General features: G+C 31.0%; 2 protein-coding genes and 1 long non-coding RNA gene across 5 annotated transcripts; 1 reads left to right on the top strand and 2 right to left on the bottom strand.

Annotated features, from left to right (window-relative positions):
- Positions 1-316: 316 nt before the first annotated feature.
- On the bottom strand, positions 317-11,640 carry LOC117243093 (probable cation-transporting ATPase 13A3). Its single transcript, XM_033510287.1, has 18 exons — positions 11,226-11,640; positions 7,657-7,773; positions 6,211-6,278; positions 5,968-6,135; positions 5,699-5,769; positions 5,363-5,629; positions 4,949-5,153; positions 4,325-4,523; positions 3,925-4,036; positions 3,651-3,840; positions 3,367-3,567; positions 3,087-3,272; positions 2,606-2,980; positions 2,372-2,513; positions 2,126-2,274; positions 1,812-2,040; positions 1,644-1,725; positions 317-1,365 (listed from the first exon to the last, which is right to left on the bottom strand). Exons 2-18 carry the CDS (start codon positions 7,670-7,672, stop codon positions 318-320), a joined length of 3,708 nt encoding a protein of 1,235 aa, XP_033366178.1. The 5' UTR covers positions 7,673-7,773; positions 11,226-11,640; the 3' UTR covers position 317.
- A 177-nt stretch (positions 11,641-11,817) lies between these two features.
- On the top strand, positions 11,818-16,233 carry LOC117243103. 3 transcript variants are annotated; one of them, XR_004495394.1, is made up of 5 exons: positions 11,818-12,214; positions 12,755-12,846; positions 13,302-13,470; positions 14,822-15,367; positions 15,794-16,233. It is a non-coding gene; the product is annotated as an uncharacterized LOC117243103 (long non-coding RNA). The 3 variants fall into 3 exon arrangements; XR_004495392.1 differs by having other exon boundaries at positions 11,818-12,220; positions 12,755-12,868; positions 14,822-16,233; XR_004495393.1 differs by lacking the exon at positions 12,755-12,846 and having other exon boundaries at positions 11,818-12,220; positions 14,822-16,233.
- Positions 16,234-17,530: 1,297 nt separating this feature from the next.
- LOC117243097 lies at positions 17,531-20,576 on the bottom strand. Its single transcript, XM_033510294.1, has 2 exons — positions 20,382-20,576; positions 17,531-20,243 (listed from the first exon to the last, which is right to left on the bottom strand). The coding sequence occupies exons 1-2, from the start codon at positions 20,412-20,414 to the stop codon at positions 18,078-18,080; spliced, it is 2,199 nt and encodes a 732-aa protein (XP_033366185.1). The 5' UTR covers positions 20,415-20,576; the 3' UTR covers positions 17,531-18,077.
- Between the last annotated feature and the right edge of the window lie 101 nt (positions 20,577-20,677).

Below are 20,677 nucleotides of genomic sequence, written 5' to 3'. Positions count from 1 at the left end.
AAATTCCTACGAAAACTGTATTTTTCATGTTTTTAATAAATTACTAATAAATTACTATTAAAATTTCAAAAATATTATTCGACATTGAAACATTATTAGTAATATGCAATCGTTAATTTTATTAAATTATTGATAATTACTTGATAATTATTACAAACATACACTATACATGTACAACAATTACAAGCATTATTTTGAAAATGTTTGTATCGTTTTACAGCACCACTCTTAAAGTTTCGAAAATACTTCGTAATACTTACGCACATATATTAGTACTGAAAATTGTAAAATCGGGTAAAGTATTTTCAAGGTACGACTTAAACTCTAGTTACCATATTTGTATTTCGTGGTGATTCATCATCAACGAATGAGTAGTTATCAAATGCGTGCAATCCATCATTGTTTTTAGACTCTATTGTCCTATTGTTTTGTAAATTCGTTTTAGTGTCATTATTATAAGATTTCTCCTCTGGATACGTTACATTAATGATATTTTCTACGCTCGGAGTTAATGGTAAAGTTGGTAATTCTTTACTGAGCGTTGGCCAACTTAAGTTGTTCTTTAGCTCGTGTTCTATTCTTAAATATTCCTTTTTAGATTTCTCAGGTTTGTAAAATTTCGATTTGGATTTTTTCTCAATTAAATACTCTATAACAAACGTTTCAACGAAGAAACAAACTACAAAGTTCGCAAAAGCGAGTGCTAAAATAATAATCCTCCAGTCGTACGCTGGAGGCAAGAATAGTTGAAGCATATTTACTATCCAATTTGCTGGATAAACTGTGATATAAGCGCAAACGATGGTCAATAATATTATGGAAGATATAAATGCAATATTCGTGTAAATGGCTTTTCGATATGGTTTCCCACGTGAAAATATTATAGCCATCGTTATATACTGGAACATAGAAACGCAATAAACGGAATAATTCTCATAACACATATATCCAGTGTCATTGCTGTAAATGAATGGTGTAAACCATGGAAAAGTGCGAACCGCATGATAAGCGATAGTTTGAAAAATCGTCATTATCAACATATGTACAGACAAAGAGAAGATCGACGTGAAACTTAGCAAACTAGTCATAGGAGGTTTTTTTACTAACTGCTTTTCGTACGCTCGAGTTTTTCCGAAAAATGAAGCAAAGTTAACGATAAGACAGATATCGATGAACAGAAACTCCAAATCTGTCAGATCCGAGTCGATCGAGTAGAGAATAATGACAGATAAAAATTCTGTCAATGAATAGGTGACCATAAATTTGAAAATTCCAAATGACGTAACTAGTGCAGCACGACCTTCCTTTATCACCTTTGGTACGCAGGTTATATCCGGTACTTTGGATGTGAAGGGGCTCGCAACGCTAAAAACGATATTTTGCTGAATGTTACTACATAAATATTCAGAATAATTCTAGAAATTTAAGCTAACTCTCCTTGTAAATAGAAAGTTGTTTCTTGTCTCCAAGTGTATAATTAAAAAATAAACTGAGAGCAAGCGTTGGCTAAATTTTTAGAATCATTATATAGTATAAAAAATATATACATAAATTATGTATGATAAACTTGACATATATGAAAGTTAAGTCGCCCGTGGTTATTACGTAAAAAATGATGTAATTCTTTAGCATTGAGATATTACCTAGATTCTGCTTCGGATAAAGATATGCCTGCGTGTGCGGCTCTCAGAGCACCGCAATCATTAGCACCATCTCCACACATAGCTAGGATGATTATAAAACATTTTGAAATGACTATTGTACAGGATAATGAAATTAATGTACGGTAAATGTTAAATGGCGATGCATACCCACATAATAACCAAGTTGCATTAATTCCAACACTAATTGTTGCTTCTGATCGCTGGTCATCCGGGCAAATATTGCACCACGGACGCAAATTTTTGCTATGATATCTGGATAATGCTCACGCAATAATTGCCATGATTGGCCTGTTAATGCGAATCGATAATTAGTGTTGCCTATATTTCGTTCTATATCTTTCAATTCCAGTATGTTCAGTTTTTTATTATGAAGATTCTGGAAAAAAGAAATAGCCAGCTGTTCTCTTCAATCTTTCTGAATATCAATTTTGAAAATTTCCATTGGAATTTAAGGAATTTACCAATTTTGAAGACATTTCTTGAGCATTGAAATAAATCTCAGGCTGTGATTTATTTTCTTCCATAACTACCGTCACATCTATCACAGATTCTTGCGGCGACAAAATGCCACATTCTTTTGCAACGCTCACTGCAGTCTGAATGTTATCTCCTGTGAATGTGAAAAGTGAGCGAGTCATTTTGCTATCCAACAACTAATACTAATATGTTGAAATGCCATCGTACGGAAATTGCTAAACTCTAATTACCCGTAATCATTAAAACATGTATGTTAGCTGTTCTTAGCTCCTTGATCACTGGTATAGTTGGTGCCTTCAACCTGTTTTCCATAATAACTAAGCCTAGAAATTCAAGGTTCTGTTCGACCGCATCTCGAGGCAATTTCATTATCTGTGCAGGATAGAGGAAATTTAATCGAAAATCTAATTGAATATAGAAAATTGGAAGTTTATAAAAAGAAATATCAAGTTGATTATTTTTACCTTATTACTATTTTCGGGTAATTTCGTTTGTCCCATAGCTATCACTCGATAACCCTGTTCTGTGTAACGTTTTAAACAGATCATTATATCTTTCGGTATGGTTTCGGGTTTGCTTAAACTAAGTATCATCTCGGGTGATCCTTTCGTGTAAGCTTTGTACGTATCGGAACCCAGTACGCGTACTATCACAGACATTCGTTGGAGAGAGCTCGAGAATTGATATTGTTGCACTATTCCAATTTCCGATATTTCATTCATATTTTGCGTGAAACTATTGTTTTTTGGCGGTTTCACGATTGTTGGTGCTACGAGATCGTATTTATTTGAATGTTCGTTATTGAACTCTTCTAATATCCATCCGGTACTTTCGAACATCTAAAGCAATAATTAATCTAAATCAATAATTAATCATTCCTTTTTTCAATGATACTTCGATTCAAGGATGATTTCTATATAATTGTAATTTATTATAGTAGATTACCTTAACGTCTAAAGGATCCCCGCAGAGTGTACCATTTATTAATGTTAAGCTATGACAAACTAACATTCCCTCAAAGAGAAGATGATTGTTTAATTTGGGAATAGATCTTTCTGCTTCACCGAGAACACCATTCGTACAAGGCACAATGCCCCACATATCTAAACCATCTTCTGTTAAAGTACCAGTCTGTACATAGAAATATACAAAAGATAATTAACTAATATTATATAATATTTTCAGATTTAAATTATATAAGTTATGTAGACTACATTCTTCTAACCTTATCGAAACAGATGCAATTTATACTGCCAGATACGTTAATAACTCTATTACTAATACAGTATATTTGTGCTCGTTTCAATCGTACTTGAGCGTATAGCTTTCCTACGGTCATTGCTGCAGGTAATGCTGGTGGAATTACTATTGTTATTATATCTAAAGCTTTTATCACTATATCTCCCGCTGTGATTCCCCTGGAAGCCTAGAGAAAAGAATATTTGTGTAATATTTTATTAAAGAAATGCATTAAGCTTTTATTCTTGGAAATGAAAATATAAAATGTACCTTGGTTACAATAGTGTAAATGAAACCGCATGTTGCGATAAGTGCTAGTATGCCAATAAACTTGTAAGAATCTTGATCGAACTTAAAATCTGCAGGGGGTGGGTACAAGATAGCAGCGACCAAAGAACCTTTACTCGTATGGAATCCTGTTCGAATAACTCGAGCTAGAACTGGTTGGTCGTTGTAACTTCTAGTGACGAATGCGAATTAACAGTTAAAAATAGTTTACAATTTACAACGTATGCAATTATGCACAGTTCGAACAAGGTATTACCTTGTTTGGATAATAGTGGTGCCGCTATACATCGTATGATGAGAGCATTCTTTAGAATCGTACAAAACGTGACGCGATGGTAATGGGGTTTTCGTTACGGGTACAGATTCCCCTAAAATTTTATTCAGTAAGTGAAAACTAATTAATGCAGTAATCCACAAGAGTATTCGAACACTTGTAGAAACTCTTTACGAATATTATTATCTGTGTTAATACGAAAAATTTTGAAAACTACAATGAGACTATCATGATTGTATTGATAAAATTTGAAACAAATGTGTATTTAATACAAGTTTTATATAATACAAATAATATGTAAATAAAAATGTTTTAGGTAGGTGTTCAAAAAATTTCGTGAAACATTTACAATTAGTTACAATTAGTTTATGACTAATCATACCAGTCAGCATCGATTCGTTTAAAATGCATTGTCCTGTTAAAAGTACCGCATCGCAAACGACAGTGGCCTGATGCTTGGGTAGTTCTATGATATCACCTGGTACTAAATCACTGCTCGGTATATTTTCTGTCACTTTAGAGTTCCTGTACACGCGAACTGTTTCCGTGGATGTGACTGTACCGTGAAGATTGATTTGATTCTGCAAAACGTTTCTCGTTTCAACATGAATATAGGATTCAAAGAGGTCTATGGAAAATTTACATTTACGCTTTGGGCTTTAGACATTTATTCTATTGGATTGCTGTAAAATTTCTAAGAAGAAATTACCTTACATACACTGTTCCAGTACATATTATAGAATAAATATAGCGAGGTTGTAAGAACTAGGAAACAAATAACTAGGAAAGGCCTTCAGTTTAATTATTCAGGAACAGATCTAAACTAGTCTTTTCTACGCATTAGCCTAATCTAGATTAGTAAAATATAACGTTATAAAAATTAGACTTTTAATAAAGCTAACAAGCTTCCCGGTTAACTTTACTCCAAAATAAAATTCTTTTACGACGTTTTACTTAAATAATGCCCGTTTCAGAACGCAATAAGGTTTTAGAATAGCGTTTTTACCTTACGAGTTTGTATTATAGAGCTGATAATTCCAAACAATGACATACATATGATTGCTGCGGTATAGTATAAATAGCCTTCTGTAAACCACACACACAGAGTAAATACTTGAAAAATGTAAAATGGATTCAAGACTTCTAACAATAGTAATACGCCTATATTTTGCACAGGAACGCCGATTTCATTGCTTCCGTATACGATCCGTCTATAAAATGAGAAGAGATATCAGAATAATAATCATTAATTTCGAATAATACTCTGAATGTTAAATAAAAAATGAATGTAATGAATTAAATTAAAAATGAATGTAATACGGCGTTTTATTTGTTGGAGTAATTGCTTAATTATTCCGAATCTTTTAAAATCATGATGTGAATGCATAAATTATCACTTATTAGATTACTTTATCACTACCTAAGGCATTGTTCTTCCTTAGAGAGTCCATGATTATTATTAAGATTAAGATCCGAACACAGTGTGTACTTGTCTAGGCCTACCAATCTAGAAAATGTATTTTGTGTAACGTCCCAGATGTAACATTGCTTTTTACACCAGAAAGCTCTGACCTCGTACATTTCACACTGTGTGCCATTCTCTAAATTAATCTTCAACTTTTTACACCTGATTTTCTCCACGAACTCCTCATCATTGCTACCCAAATCTCTGAATAAATCCCGGGTACTAATAAAAAAGAAAATCTATTTGAATCTGTGAAGATTATATTGACAGGAAGTTCAGAACTGAACCAACCTGATATTCTTTGCCGAGATAGTCTTCACATCCTTCACGAAATATGATTTATATTTTCCTTGATAGTTATCCTAGATACGAAATTATATCCATAACTATTAATTAAATAATTTATGTTAATCCGAAAGATTAGTTTCTTCGTGGATATTTTAAATAAATATGTTTTGAAGGATGAAATGGTCGAAATTTTGAATATTCGATACGATTGATATCTATATTTTTAAAAATTGATAAAAAATTTCTAATGACGCATAGTTCAAGATTCTTACAGTTATAAGCAATTTCGTGGCACAACTCAAAGAACATTTGTTGTGAGTAGCATAGAGATGTAATTGGGGATACCAGTGGAACAAGAGTCTGATCCACCCGATGGTTAATACGTAAGAAACATAAGTCAGGATACTTTTTGATCTGCTCTTTTCGAATCCATAAACACGCTAAAAGTAACATATCAAGTTTAATCAAGATATCTGTGAAATTGTACTATAGAATAAATTATTGTAGATACTCACCATGTCTTCATCCTGACCAGTATGAATCTTCTGCCACTGCACTCTCGATGTTTGGTCATCCTTTATCCCTAAACAAAGAAAATCATAAAAATACAATGATTTCGCTTTTATTTTAAATGTTAGACCGTGAAATATTTCTCGACATTCGATACACATAATGTGTATTAATGAGAGAAATTTTTCGAATAAAACTGCTATTATATGTTTTGTGGAAGATTACGTAACAGATAACTTTCATTGGAGACATTTTTCTCTTATATTTTTACTTCCGCAAATATCCAAGGTGACAACTTTTATTGAACCACCTTATACATGTGTACGAATACTTCAGTGAAAGTTTTTGCTTCTGATAATTATACACTATGCAACATTAGTGACCTACACTACGTATTAAACATGTAATTAAATCGTGCAGTTTATCGATACATATCATTTTTTATATAATTCCTTTTGTTCGGGCAATAATAATCGAATCGATATCAATTAATAGCAAGTTACTTGTAGTTGTAAAAATGTCGGTCTTTTCCTTTTTTTTAGATTTAATGGTAGAACTCAAGTGCAGATTTCTGACGTCTTACGTTATCGTTGCGATGAATCAAAGCTGTTCGCGCGAATCACTCGAAGGAAACGTTTTCCCGTTAGAAACGATAATTCCTTGGCAAACACTATCCGGTTATGTCGCGATAGTGTTCGCTCGTTATCAGGTCATCAGACGTGATTTCGTCTTAGATAAAAAAATATATATTTATAAGGATTCTGCGGAAATTTGTCATTAGCGATAACTGAGGAACGTGCAACAGCGAATCTTCTTATCGCTCGCAAATAAAAATTCTTTGGTTATACGTATTTGAAGGTTCGCGAATCTCGGTTGTTGACGTTATTGTCAGTTCGAAAGATTAGCGAACACGTGGATTGATGCCGTTTACAAACAATTGCTTATTTTATCAATGTATCATTGTTTTATTTACTTTTTATTTTATCATTAAAATAATATTTTATTTGCTTCAATATCTCCTTCCGTTTCAGGATGTGTTTACTTTCAGTAACTGAGTTGTAGATGTTTATGAAATATGCAAATTTACTTTTTTATGAACATAGAAGTGAAAGAAGTGAAATCTACGCAGAGATTTGTTTCATCCGCTAAATATCATAACCAGTAGTATGCTCTGAATATTGTATATATTCTTGAGTAATAATTCCTTGAATTTCCTACAGATACATAAGTAAATCTGCAATCTATATAGTTTAATTTCTTCTTTATTTGATAAAATATGTAGATCTCTAAATTGATGGCGGTATCTTAGAGATTCTTGTCATAACTATTTTGAAACAATATCTTCGATTCGACCTTTCCATCCAGAATTTATACGTGAGAAGACTAAAAAATCAATAGCAGCAGAAATATAATCAGAAGATGTTTTTGAATATACGTCACACATGACTCACCATTGGATGTTGTCATAACTTTAAACTTTTGCTGCTGATGGTCCTTTCGAGTTCTCAAGTTCTTTTCTTAAACTTGAGACGCCGTCAAATACGGATTTCCGCTTGTACAAGCCGCAGCTAGAATAAAATGTAAAATTTTCACATAAATGAAGAGAATTTTCTATTGGATAATTTTAGAAAATCAATGATCCTTCGCATGTAAATAAATGATCAGATGCAAAAGAGATGAAAAGATCGTGTTTAAATGATCATGTTAGACCTAATTGTAAATGAAGAACAGATGACCATGTTCCTTGCGAGGAATTAAACGGCGTACGGAAGGAATACTAATGCGGTTATTTCGTGAAAGAAGACACTGCCAGAACAGATAGGTAGGTCAAATAGGTAGTTCGACACTGAACATGATTACAGTGACCGTGCACTTGAATTACCACATAATAAGTTGTTGGCGAGTCAAGTGGCGAAATTACAGCCAGCCACGTGTACTGACTAATCTATGCAATCTTATTCAAGTTTTTGATCAAATACAACCAAATGCAAGTGGAACAACAAGACAATTTGAATGTCCATCTACGTACACCGGTGAACAGACCAATTAAATTATTCTACCTTTTAGACAATACTTTTCTATTGTTAGCAAGACAGTTTCTTTCTTCACACTGCCTTCATCGTTATTTTTAACACTGAGTCGACAAATTAAAAAACGTATAATATCATACTACAAGGATAAATATGTTTTTGCAAAAAGTACACTCTGCGCATAAATGATTCTAATGCAACGATAATTCGATTTTGAGTAGCATAGAATTTCTACATAATCTTCAGAGAGTCTATGTCATAAAGACGAATGATCCATCATTTATTAAACTATCGTACAATTATCTGTTATTAAAGAAAAAAGAATTGAAATATTCATTCAAAGGATGAACAGACTATGAATGAGTAATGGTAAAAAAATTTTTGAAACAACTTTTATGCACAGAACTGTTCTCTAAAGACTTATCCTTCTTTTGATTGACGTTTATCTCAAAAGAACAAGAAGCATACAAGCGATCTAATCTGGCTCTTACTGCATAAATTGAAGTTCTTAGCATGTTCAGTCTCGCCACCTTTCATTTCCTCATTTCTGATTTAAGATCTCCGTAGACCTTGCAGAACTCTTTTTTTTGTCCAGCTCCTTCGATCAATGACGATATAAACGTGTTCGTAGTTCACCTTTTCGTATCAAATTCACAATCAGTATAAATTACTTCGTATAAATTTCACAATCAGTAATATCAAACAGAGTTGTGGACATTTTTTCAACAACTGTCCAAGGTTTGATTGTATCGGAAATCAAATTGCGATACATTGGAAAGCTGCATCATGGACATATATTTTTTTCTCTGTGATATTATTCTAGTATGAACCGGTTGAAGAATAAGATAAAATAGGATTGAAAGCACGTGTCCTGTTATTTCACTGTTATCGTACAATAATCATGCTGGCTAAAGTATTCTTAGATGATTAGTTCTTTTATTTACCATCTGTTACACACGCGTTCATAGTATGTTATTCATTCATTGTAGAAAAAGATTCTAAGGTGTAGGCTGTCGCAATATCTTCCGCTTGAATTATCATTTTTAACATAAAATGACGACTAATAACGATAATTTGTTTTTGTATTCTAACGTCATTCAGATCTTGATATAATAGAGAAATAATTACGATCCTGACTTATACGTGAACGCATTTTTATTTAATGGAATTCTACGTATACTAATAGCTCTAATTAACTCGATAAACTTCATCTGACTTCGTAGTAAAAATTGTATAGAATGGTGAACATTACTTTTAAGTCACAATTCGTGTTAGTTCTGTATCAGAGTTTTCCAAGTTTCTATCAACGGATTAAAACTTCAACTGCAAGAACAGCCGAAAATATCTGCAACATATTTCAGGCGTATTAAAATTTACTATGACAAAGGTAATACATTTATGATAATTTCAAGAACTTCTAATATAGAACAATATATTGCCGACATTTTGTCAAATAAAAGATACTGTTAATATATTGACTTAGAAAAAGACAAAAGAACGCAAAGCTTATATGTAATAGAACAATTGATATGTAATAGAACAATTCTTCAAAAAAAAAAAGACAATTTGTATATTTGAATACGGTATGTAAGTACTTTCTTCAACATTCTATTGTAGTAAGTAAGTGTATTATAGTTAAATAGTTCTTTCGACGTTTAATTACAAGAAACCCAATAATTTATCGACTTTATTTTTTCATTTTATAAAGGAGTTATAAAAAAAATTAATTTACTCATTACTCTGAATGAAATTTATGCTAGGGCGCAATGTATAGGCATTGACAAATGAGTGTAAAGATAATAATTTGTTTTTTATGTATGTATGTTGAAGTACATTCTAGCGATAACAAAAGTAATACGTTTAGACCTAATTTATCAGTAATCAGTACATAAATTCCAAGGTAAAGGAGACATAGTAGTATTGTGGAAATATGATATTTGTATCGCTATTACTCCATACTATGTATAAACATTATTGTTTATACATAGTTGCATGGAGCCGATAACGGCAATGCAATGTCCATTTTATTGTGAAATGCGTGTCACGAAAGGCTTTTATGCGAACGGTGTTATTTACCATGTCATTAGAAATGCAACTCGCGCTTCTATACTTTTAGGTACAAGTCATTGCATAATGCAATACCCGCAACTTTAGTAACTCGTTCTTTCGCAAAGATCAGTGATCTGTGAATGAGAAATGGAAAAGAGAAACAAAAATTGATGTCTCATAGAAAAATTCGCGATTGCGTGTATCGTTTATAAAAAGCTACTTTTCCTTTTCATTCGTGCTGATTTAAATGTTCAAACTCTACTGATTGATGAATTAAACTGTTACTTTCACTATGGTTGCTTGTTTCCGGTTCATTTTTATCAATGACTAGAATAAATCGGCGATGTATGTATATCGTTACATTATTTGGAACAATCGGAAATTATATTTTGATGGTAAAATTAATCAAGATTCTATAAAACAAAAACAAATGAAAGATTAGTTTGTGAAATGTGACGGTACAATTAAATAGTTGGCGATAAATAAATAGATACAAAAAAATATTTTTACTTACTGATTTGCTTACCGAAATAAGTACAAAATTGTGTGCAGTTTACGTTATAAAGATAATACAAGAAATAGTCTTCTATTCTTCATTTATTATCGAAGAAAGCAATTATCGCAACATAAGTTGATAAATAATATCGCAAATTTGATGTTGTTTATGCTATAGTGAATACACCCTGGAATGAGTGCTGAAAACGTATGAAATATTTACAGTGGCTACAAAAAGAATTTGTACATATTCTTATTTTGCAATGAAGTATATTGTCATCAGCATCTGTACATTTTTTATTCATAATGTTAATTTTTTGTAATCGCATGAAAGTACTATTACAGGATACGAAATTTATCATACTTGATTAATATGTGAGTATTACAGCAAATGCAATAATGTGCAAATAGCTTTTGTAGCTGTTGTATAAATAGAAGAAACATACTCGAATTTTTAGTAATCCTTCCCTTGGTCCAATCCCTTTATTTTCACGGGGACGTAGTCCAAGGCTTGTGCACGAGTACGTGCATTCCCAACGAACTTTTAATCGAGCAATTTTCACCGCTACTATATCTTCACAAGAAACGCGAAAGATTTACAAGTAAAGCTCTTGGCTGTAATTTTTGCTCGCTTTTGTGTTCAATATTACCGATACTAAATCGTAAACTCACTATGATTACGACTTATCGATGCACGTGATAAAGACCGAGGAAAATTTTACTTCTTTACTTCAAGGATCATTAAAAGGAAATATTGAAGTCAAAATCAACAATGATATATATCGAATCGTGTATGGTATCAATATATCGAATTATAGTAGGAAATGTCACAAGGTCGACGTTTTAATCGTGATCGAATCAAAAATCGATAATGTACACTTTACGAAGATCGATCGGGAATATCAAACGTTTTGTTAAAATGGTTTCGTGATAGTACAAGAAAATTCTAGATAGATTCAATCAATCGAAGTGATCTATCATTTCAACGAATGCACCACTACCTGTTTCGCGCCACGCACCCGGCTATACTGTGCCATTCTGTACCTCTCCTGTAACTCTGGTGTACGAATTTATCCCCTCTCGGTCTAGCTATCGACGATCGCTCACTTTTCTCGCGGCAGAACTTACCAATAGATCGCACACCGATACATATTTAACTCCTTTTCCTGTGGCGACACGTGACTTACGTCAAATCGACGAACTAATTTCGCAAATGGGAGCAGGTGAAAACACGATTATTTGAACAAATCAAGAGCACGTACAGCAACTTACGAAAGTATTCGAATACTTGTAGAAATCTTTTACCACTATATTCTGTGTGTTATACGAAACATCTTGAAATTTCAGTAACAGTGTAATGAGACTGGTTATCACGGTTATATTGGTACAGCTTGAAATAAATCTGAAAATATACATGGAAACCACAACGTATTTAGTGGAAGTACGTATTTTGTAGAAATCACAAAAGTATTTAGATCGGTATTAATAGAAATTTGTTTTATCTAGTAAATATCATAATAAATACTCTACTTTGAATATTTCATATATTTTTGCATATTATATGCATTGTGTACATTCTTGCACCTTCAAATTTCCTATAAATACAGTGGCTACTAAAAATGTTTACACATAATCGTATTCATTGCAACATTTATGTAGTGATTAACTAGGTCCAAGTATATTAAATAGCATGTCATTTACTAATATTTTCATTATGATTACAAAAATTTGATACTACGAAAATGAAATATAGAATCTGATAAAAAATGGCTTGATTGAAAAATAAGGCTATGTGCAAATATTTTTTGTAGCCACCGTCTATAAAAATCTGCAATTTATTAATAAGCCTAAATATCCAGTACGATCATCTTTAACACTTATTACATGTTTTAAATGGCTATTTATGTTTTATATTAATATTTTACTAAATATATGTTTGTAGTAATTATTTTGTAACTTCTATATATATTTTCAGATCAGTTTCAGATTTAACAAATATAATGAAGACAATCATGTCTCATTAGAGCAATAACGAAATTTCGAAATGTTTTATATAACACCTATAATGTATACATAAAAATTTGTTATAGTAAGCGTACAAATATTTTCGTCAGTTTTAATTTTGTTTAGATTTTACTGATATCACTTCATTGACGTCAATAAGTCTGTGAGATGGAAATTCATTCACTCGAGCGTTTCATGCATCATACAGCACGCGCGATACTGTTCGATAAAGAAATGCCTTTCACTTACATATATCCGGAAGCATGGCAATGATATTTTATTAATACAGTACTTATTGATTTTACTGATACATTGTATATTTCATTGAAATAATTTGTTATCTTGTAATATCTTGTAATCTCGTGATAAAAAAAGATAAAGATAATAATCGAAATTTATATATAATTAATTAAAATTAATTGTTGGTATAAATCATATATTGTTATTTCGGAAATATAAGAGAGATGAAAGCTATTTATTTATAATTATAATAATAAAGCTATTTATTTATTTTCTAGTTTCACAACGTTCCACGTAAAAGATGAATTACGATAGCAACTGCAAATGACGAGTAGCTGCAATGCATTGACAAGTACTCGGAGATGCAAATTAACATCTACTCGTTAATGAAAATTTCGCATAGCTGTTCATATACGATGAGATTATTTCGCGTTTTCAATAACAGAGGTAATGCATTTAGCTTATTGTAAAACCTGTTTTTTTCTTTTATTCTGTGAAACATTTTATTTTGTCTGGACAAAAGTAAATGTCAATCGACGATGTTCACAGATAATTTGTTAGATTAAACATATAATTGATTTAGTGCTTAATCACATAAATCACTTTGCGTTAATCTGAGATCCGACTTTATCTGAAGTCGTTTTTATATAATTGTGTTAATATAATTATATAATTTATAAAATTATTTTACCTTAATACATATTTGATATAATTTCTTTTTAATATTTTTTATTTCCATCATTTTCTATACTGCTATATATATTGTTTTACGTTTTTCCTCGTGCATTATTATTTAGGACACACATTCATTTCTTGCAGACAAGACAGTAGCGCGTGGTTTGAAGGCCTAATTCTATTTTGGCACTTAAACATCCAAGCTTATCGTTTAATATCCACAATATCTTCCTTGTCAACTACAACTCAAAATACTTTTCAAATTGATATATTTTTGCTCGTAATTGCGGCTTTTCGAATATTAATGGCGATTTAATAATGATAAGGGATTGTCAATATGGATTAGTTTTGCACGTGATGGCAATTAACACAAAACGCTCAAATAATAATAATAACAAGAATAGATACTAATAGTGTTTATTGCTGAAAAATTTTGGATTGACGCAACTTGAACGCTCAAAAATTTTGTGTAAACTTGGTCTAGACAAAAAAGGAGCCTATTTAATAGATTTAAAATATTTCGGGTTTTACTTTTTTATATAAACGTCGAATTTTAGTTTCTACTATTTGGCGAATAAATAGGCCGAATGTATGATATATAAATAACCATATATTTTCCATTTAGAAATGGGTGTAATAAAATAGAGCAAGCATACAGTCTGAGATATATTTATCAAACAGCGATATTTCAGATAAAAAGATATGCGAATAATATCACGAAAATGCCTGATAATAACATTGTTACGTGTCGCGCTCATCAGCAGAGACATCCTCAACATGATCGCTTATCTCGAGACACACAGTCTAACATGAGCCACTGTCATTTGCGGTAATCTTACCGGTTGCTGATTTTAATTTCGAAAATTATTGATCATAATATGTTATTTTCCGACATCCGTGTTATTATATTATGTCGTAAAATTTTGCCGCAACTAATGGCCAATAGTTCTTGAAAATCAAAAAGTAAAGGAAGAATAAATATTTATTTATTGCTATTTCACTAATCCTTAAGGTTAATAAATAATATAATGGTATAATTATAGGTTAGTGAACTTAAAATAGCGAAAGAATCATAATTTATGAAACTAATAATTCCTATAAAGTTAATTTTTTCTGCTTTTAGATCAAAAATGAGGATGGGAGAAATATTTTGGAAGTATGGATTTTGAATTATAAATGTACAATATAATATAAGAATAAAACTTTTAATCAATCAAATGTAGGTATTTATAAAAATCACAATCAATCGAGAGAAGATCACGACGACAGTGCTCCGATCTTAAACGTTTTCTAAACAAAATAAATATTTTTTGACGAATCTGCGTATCTGCATTGCATACCCTTACAAGATTACTGTCTCGTTTACACCTTAATCAGTCAAGCTTATCGAATGTCTCTTTAAATTTATAAATGGCGCAATTTATATTTGCAGGTACAACAAAACAATGAATTAAATGAGCTCAAATCAATAATGAAGTACATTTGCACATACTTTAGACATTTGTTTTATTAGAACAAATATAATGTCCATAAATTACCACATTGAAAACATTCTTGAAAATCATCAGTATATGTCTGGAAAGCTACAAATTACTCTCTAATTAGAAAACGCTGCAAAAAAGACTCTGACTGTAATTTAAAATTCTTTTGATTCTATTTGAAATCTTACGTAAGTACATAATTATATGGAATTTTTTGCAATACTGAGGGCGAGATTAGAGATCAAACTTCGTTCAACATAAAATTTATCGATGGAATGGAATATGAATCATTGGAAAATCTACCTACAGAAAAACACTTTTCAGATCAGTTATAAGATTAAAAATTTGTATTTCTTTAGAAATTTTCAGATCAATCATGAAAAGAGGAAGCGAAAAAGTAAATTATCACAATTCAAAGTACACTGAATAGAAATTAGCTCTGAAATCATCATTTCCACTCTTCGCGTCGATGATGTTTGTTGCTTTCTTATCATAAGATCAGATATCTGCATTACTTTCTGGTTTAACTAGCGGATCGTGTAATCACAAATTAATTTTCATTTACGTGTTTTCACCCGCATGCTCATATGCTGTATGATTTTATTGTAACGCAGGTATCTGCCTCACGAAACTAATGCGAGTAAATTGCACTTCATAATCACACGATCGTACGCCTAGATGCCTACCATCGGATAATCAGGGCATATCAAGGTTGATCCAATAGATCCCCATTGGCGTACATGCGGGTTGTATTATAAAGATCTCACTTATGAAGATTCTGCATCATCAGTCCTACGCTTGTGATCGGCGAGGGCTGATATCCAGGCTAATGTCAGTGAAATTAAGATCATTGCTGATGCAAGTCTGCACCTTCAAGTGTCCTCGAAATATTTAATCGCCTATATTATTTCCAAATTTCACTAGTTATCTCTCTTTCAACGTAATTTGCATTAAATAACAAATATTTAGATAGTTCCATTGAAAAGTATCTAATCTAATATCGCAAAATACATCCCCGACAGTATTTTTTAAATAACAAATTTTTCGCAAAAAAACATATTATCCACTTCTAAAAGCGCTAAAAAGTATAAAATAATTTCTTTTTTATTTATATTATATTCGGACACATATGCAATAATGGTTCAAGTCACCTACTTACTTACAGCACAACATATTCAATATATTGCAACCTTTTCGAAGACGACGCAAAATGCCGTGAAATGTTTCTAGTTTAGCAATACTTGAGGTCTATATTAATAAATTTCAATCTTTATATGATTCAAATTTCAACAAATTTATATTTTATTGCATTAAATTGCGATATATTATAGCACAATGTCACCAAGACCATGTTTTAATAATGGTCAAATTAGTAAGCGTCGCTTGTATCCGAGCGGATACAAATTGCACTCAATGTATTAATAGTGGACAGATTAAGGAAATTATGTGTACATCAAGCTAGTCACTAACTTAAGATACAATCATTACAATTATCGATGTTGTATAATTATAAATAGAAACAGATTATATATTGGTAGCGTATTATATATTATTAGCGATTATATATTAGTAGTGTATTAGTGGTCATTTATTTTTATCTATTTATTATTTATTTCAATTTTTAATCCTTTTAAACGAATCTGGAGAATAATGTTTTTTATGGCGGAAACACGAGTTGAAGCCTATATTGAAAATCACAATCGTCGAACAATTTCCTCATGCAGAGTAAATTACTGAAATAGCGCTCGCAGGCTGCTGCTTTGAATGCAATACACGAGGAAGGAGTAATTCTAGAGGACCATTGCATACAATAAAATCAGCCAAGGAATCACGAGTTATGTTGGGACGAAACATATCAATTTCTGATGGTTTGATAAACGACACAATGGAAATCGTAAATGAATTTACATGGTCAGCACTTCGAAGAAATCAGCTAAAAGTGGGAAAATTGTCGGAGTATTAGTACTTACATAATTTGACGGTGAATCCATTGCAAGCAGATTCAAAGATACTGATAGCTACATTTCAATATCTCCAGTAGTAACAACGAAGGTTATGGAGAAATTGAGCGAAGAATATTACCCTTAATTCTAAGTTGGACAGTAACGGTATATAAATTACAAGAGACTACGCTAAATAGAGTAATTGATCTTGGCAAAAAAAATTTCACCAAGATTTACGTTGCTCTCAGTCGTGTAAAAAATTTGGACAACTGCCCAATCTTATCGCTTCCACCGACGAGTTTGTGAAGAAACTATCAGACATAATGAAATAAAATGGGTGAATAATAATAGGTCATTTGCAATAACAATAGTTCACAATAAACAAATTGGAAAAATTTTGTAAATGGATTTCCGAAGTCGGTATAAAAATAATGCTGATAATTGCCGATCGACCGATTTACGATTGAAGATTGTAATGATATTCAGTAGCAGATAACAGGAATGAGAATTCTCTTGGTCAAAGCTATCATTTATGTCAGTAAAACAACGTTTATCTGGAAGTTAATGAATAAAGAATCTTGAACTATGAGATAAGAATGCATGGAATATTTAATGTTACAATGATACAATAGTTAATTTTAGTATCTTGTTTCTAATTGTCTGTTTCGTATTAGTGAAATATACTTAAATATGTAAATTCATACTCATGATTTTATTAACATATTTTATATTATTATGTTGAAGAATTTCTGCATTTGCAATATTCTGTTTAAAGTAAAAAAATATATTTATTCTTTTATGTACAAAAAATTGAAGTATGTAGTATTTACAAGTACCTTATTTCTGCAATAGCATGTAAGTAACGCAATGTAAATGTATGTAAATATAAAATCTTCCAAAACTTTTCGATTTTCAACGAACTGTTAAGTTATCCACGACATTGTGTCAACGATGTTTAATTATTATTACTGTAATTGCTGAAAATGATGTCCATATCTAACAGAGATAACATTTCGTCGTCAGAGTCATTTTCGGTATCGCGAGATATATCACACATAGATTTTGAAGTTCCGAGAAGCTCTTTTTCTGCCAACTTATCAGGTATTTTCGGTGAATCTAATGTAGCTGTAGATGCAGAATTTTCTGGAAGTGTTAGTGTATCAGCATTTTTAAACTGCAGTAATTTAGATCGTATAAAAGGAGAAGAACGTTCCACTTCTTTACGACAAGCTGAAGAAACAGTTTTTTCTGTGCATTTATCAATACCTATTTTTTCAAACAACATATCATTTAATTTGTCAGACTCAGTTCGTTTAAGAGAGGTATTTGCTGCTGTTGAATGCTCAGCATTTGTTTGTAAAATTTTGAAATTACGAGAATAGAATTTTTTCTCATTTATATCTGGAGTAGATCTTTTCAAAGATCTTAATAAATCTTTAGCTCTTTCTATATCATCATTCTGTATGTTATCCTTTTGTTTTGTTAGTGACAGTTTAGATTTTTGTTTCTTACTTTCTTCCTTTGCATGCTCTAAATTTTTGGACATTGAAGTATTAAAATTCTTTTCAATTTGTGTGTCTGTAATTTTATTGAAAGACACTGAAAAAGATACATCAGTGTCAAAATCCATTGGTTCGTCTGTATTTTCGTCTATTTCGTTCGAATTTGTAGAGAAACTTGAATCTTTTTTAGTAACACTTTCTATATTCTTTCTGAAATATATTGGCTTTTTATTATTACTATTGTTTTTCTCAATAAACTGACTATCACCTTTTGATAGGTGTGCCTCCAAAGCTGTTGCAGAAATGCAATTTGCTTTCTCTTTTCCTTCTGTCTTCATTCTACCATCTGAAATATTTCCAAAAATTGCTTCCATGTACTCTGTACGTTCTATTGTGCCTTCGCTAGTATAAATTGCTAACAAACTGGAGGGTGAAATTAGAATTTGATATTTATTCAAAACAAAAGTTCCAGAAGTTCTTAAAAGGCCTACATCATGCAATAGTACAACAACATTAGGTTCTAACAAATCAGGATATTTAAGTGGTATATCTTTATGTACAATTCCATGAATTTTATCCGTGAAATCTTTCAAAACAATAGGGGGATTATCATGACTATAGTCTATATGTTCTATTATTCCTGCCAAAAATTTAACTTTTGTACTATTGAAACCATTCATATTTGCTATTTGTTTAGTAGTAGCAATATCATGACCTTTCAGAAAATTATCTGGTAAATCACCCAACATTAATTGCCAAGGACCTTCTGTAAATAGATTTTTTGTATTTTGAGAACAATATTCAGATAGATTACTTGAATCAGTCTCTTTTGTTGTCATCTCACTTTCTTCCAAACTATTTAAATATGAAATACATGATATATTAGTGTCTATATCATCTGGTAATAACCCAGCTGGACCAGGAAATTTTCTGATTAATGTCATCTTCTTATTAGACTCTATTTGTGGTTTAAATATAGGTAAATAGTTTTTTGTAATATTATTTTTGGCTTGTATATTGTCTATAGGGTTCTGCTTTAACACATTACACAGTAACTGTTTCTTTGAATTCTCAAACAAAGGTAGTTTAGAATTATCATTACTTGATCTATTTTCAATTTTAGAAGTAGTCTTAGAGATTTGACATTTTTTTTCATTATTGAATACTGTATTTTCTAACTTTTCATTAATTTTTGGTACAGCTTTTTTTAACTCTAAATTCTTTGTATTATTTTCTATCACTTTATCCTGTATATTTTTGTTTTTGAGTATTCCAAGTACTAAATTTTTCCTAGGTAATTGATTATTTTTACAGCTTTGTACTTGATTCACAGAGGTGTTTGATGAAGTACTATCACATAAATTTTCCAAATCACTGAACGCATTTTTAAATTCATTCTTATTAAATATTTCAAGAATTAAATTCTTTCTTGAGTCTTTATTTTCATCACATTTCTCTGTACTTTTATTTGTGGTACTTTTTTTCCATGATACATCATGGTCAAATGAAAAAATTGAATCATCATTTATATCTATTTTACGTTTTTTAGGTTCACTTTCTTGGTTATCCTTTTGAGAATAATAATTATTTACTTCCTCATCTACGTCATTCAAGAAATCCTAAAAATATACATTAAAAGATTATTTGTGTAATTACTTCGTTGGTATCTCATAAGAACAAATATTTTATTTAGAATATTTTTTACAATTATTTCACAAAACTTATAAAATTTGACACAAAAAATGCTTTTAATTTACCTGATCAAGATCCCAATCATCACTCTCAAACATTTTTCTCAAGCATCAGTTTTGTTTTAATATATTTTTAATTTATAGAACATTTGTCTTTTCAATAATTAGTAACATATATACATTGGTTTGTATCGACACGTGTAAAATGTCAAATATTTGAATCATTGACTATGTAATAATGAAGATGTTGAATTTTCGATAAATTTGATTAAAATGGCAACCGTATGGGCGGGTATTTTGAATGGAAATACATTTAGTTACTGATTTTATGCAAAATGGAAAATAATATACCACAATTACAA

This window comes from Bombus vosnesenskii, unplaced genomic scaffold (genome assembly GCF_011952255.1).
Source record: "Bombus vosnesenskii isolate JDL3184/JDL3185 unplaced genomic scaffold, Bvos_JDL3184-5_v1.1 scf7180000013265, whole genome shotgun sequence".
Taxonomy (NCBI): Eukaryota; Metazoa; Arthropoda; class Insecta; order Hymenoptera; family Apidae; genus Bombus; species Bombus vosnesenskii.
Note: the sequence above shows the minus strand (reverse complement) of the source record. Positions and strands in the feature narration are given on the sequence as shown.

What these genes read in the sequence shown, in the direction of transcription:
- LOC117243093 (XM_033510287.1), bottom strand. An exon ending in ACCACTATTATCCAAACAAG is followed by an intron (nt 3,841 to 3,924) that starts GTAATACCTTGT and finishes ATTCGTCACTAG; the next exon opens with AAGTTACAACGACCAACCAG. An exon ending in TTTACACTATTGTAACCAAG is followed by an intron (nt 3,568 to 3,650) that starts GTACATTTTATA and finishes TCTTTTCTCTAG; the next exon opens with GCTTCCAGGGGAATCACAGC.
- LOC117243097 (XM_033510294.1), bottom strand. Translation starts at nt 20,414, where the DNA reads ATGTTTGAGAGTGATGATTGGGATCTTGATCAG. An exon ending in ATGATTGGGATCTTGATCAG is followed by an intron (nt 20,244 to 20,381) that starts GTAAATTAAAAG and finishes GTATATTTTTAG; the next exon opens with GATTTCTTGAATGACGTAGA.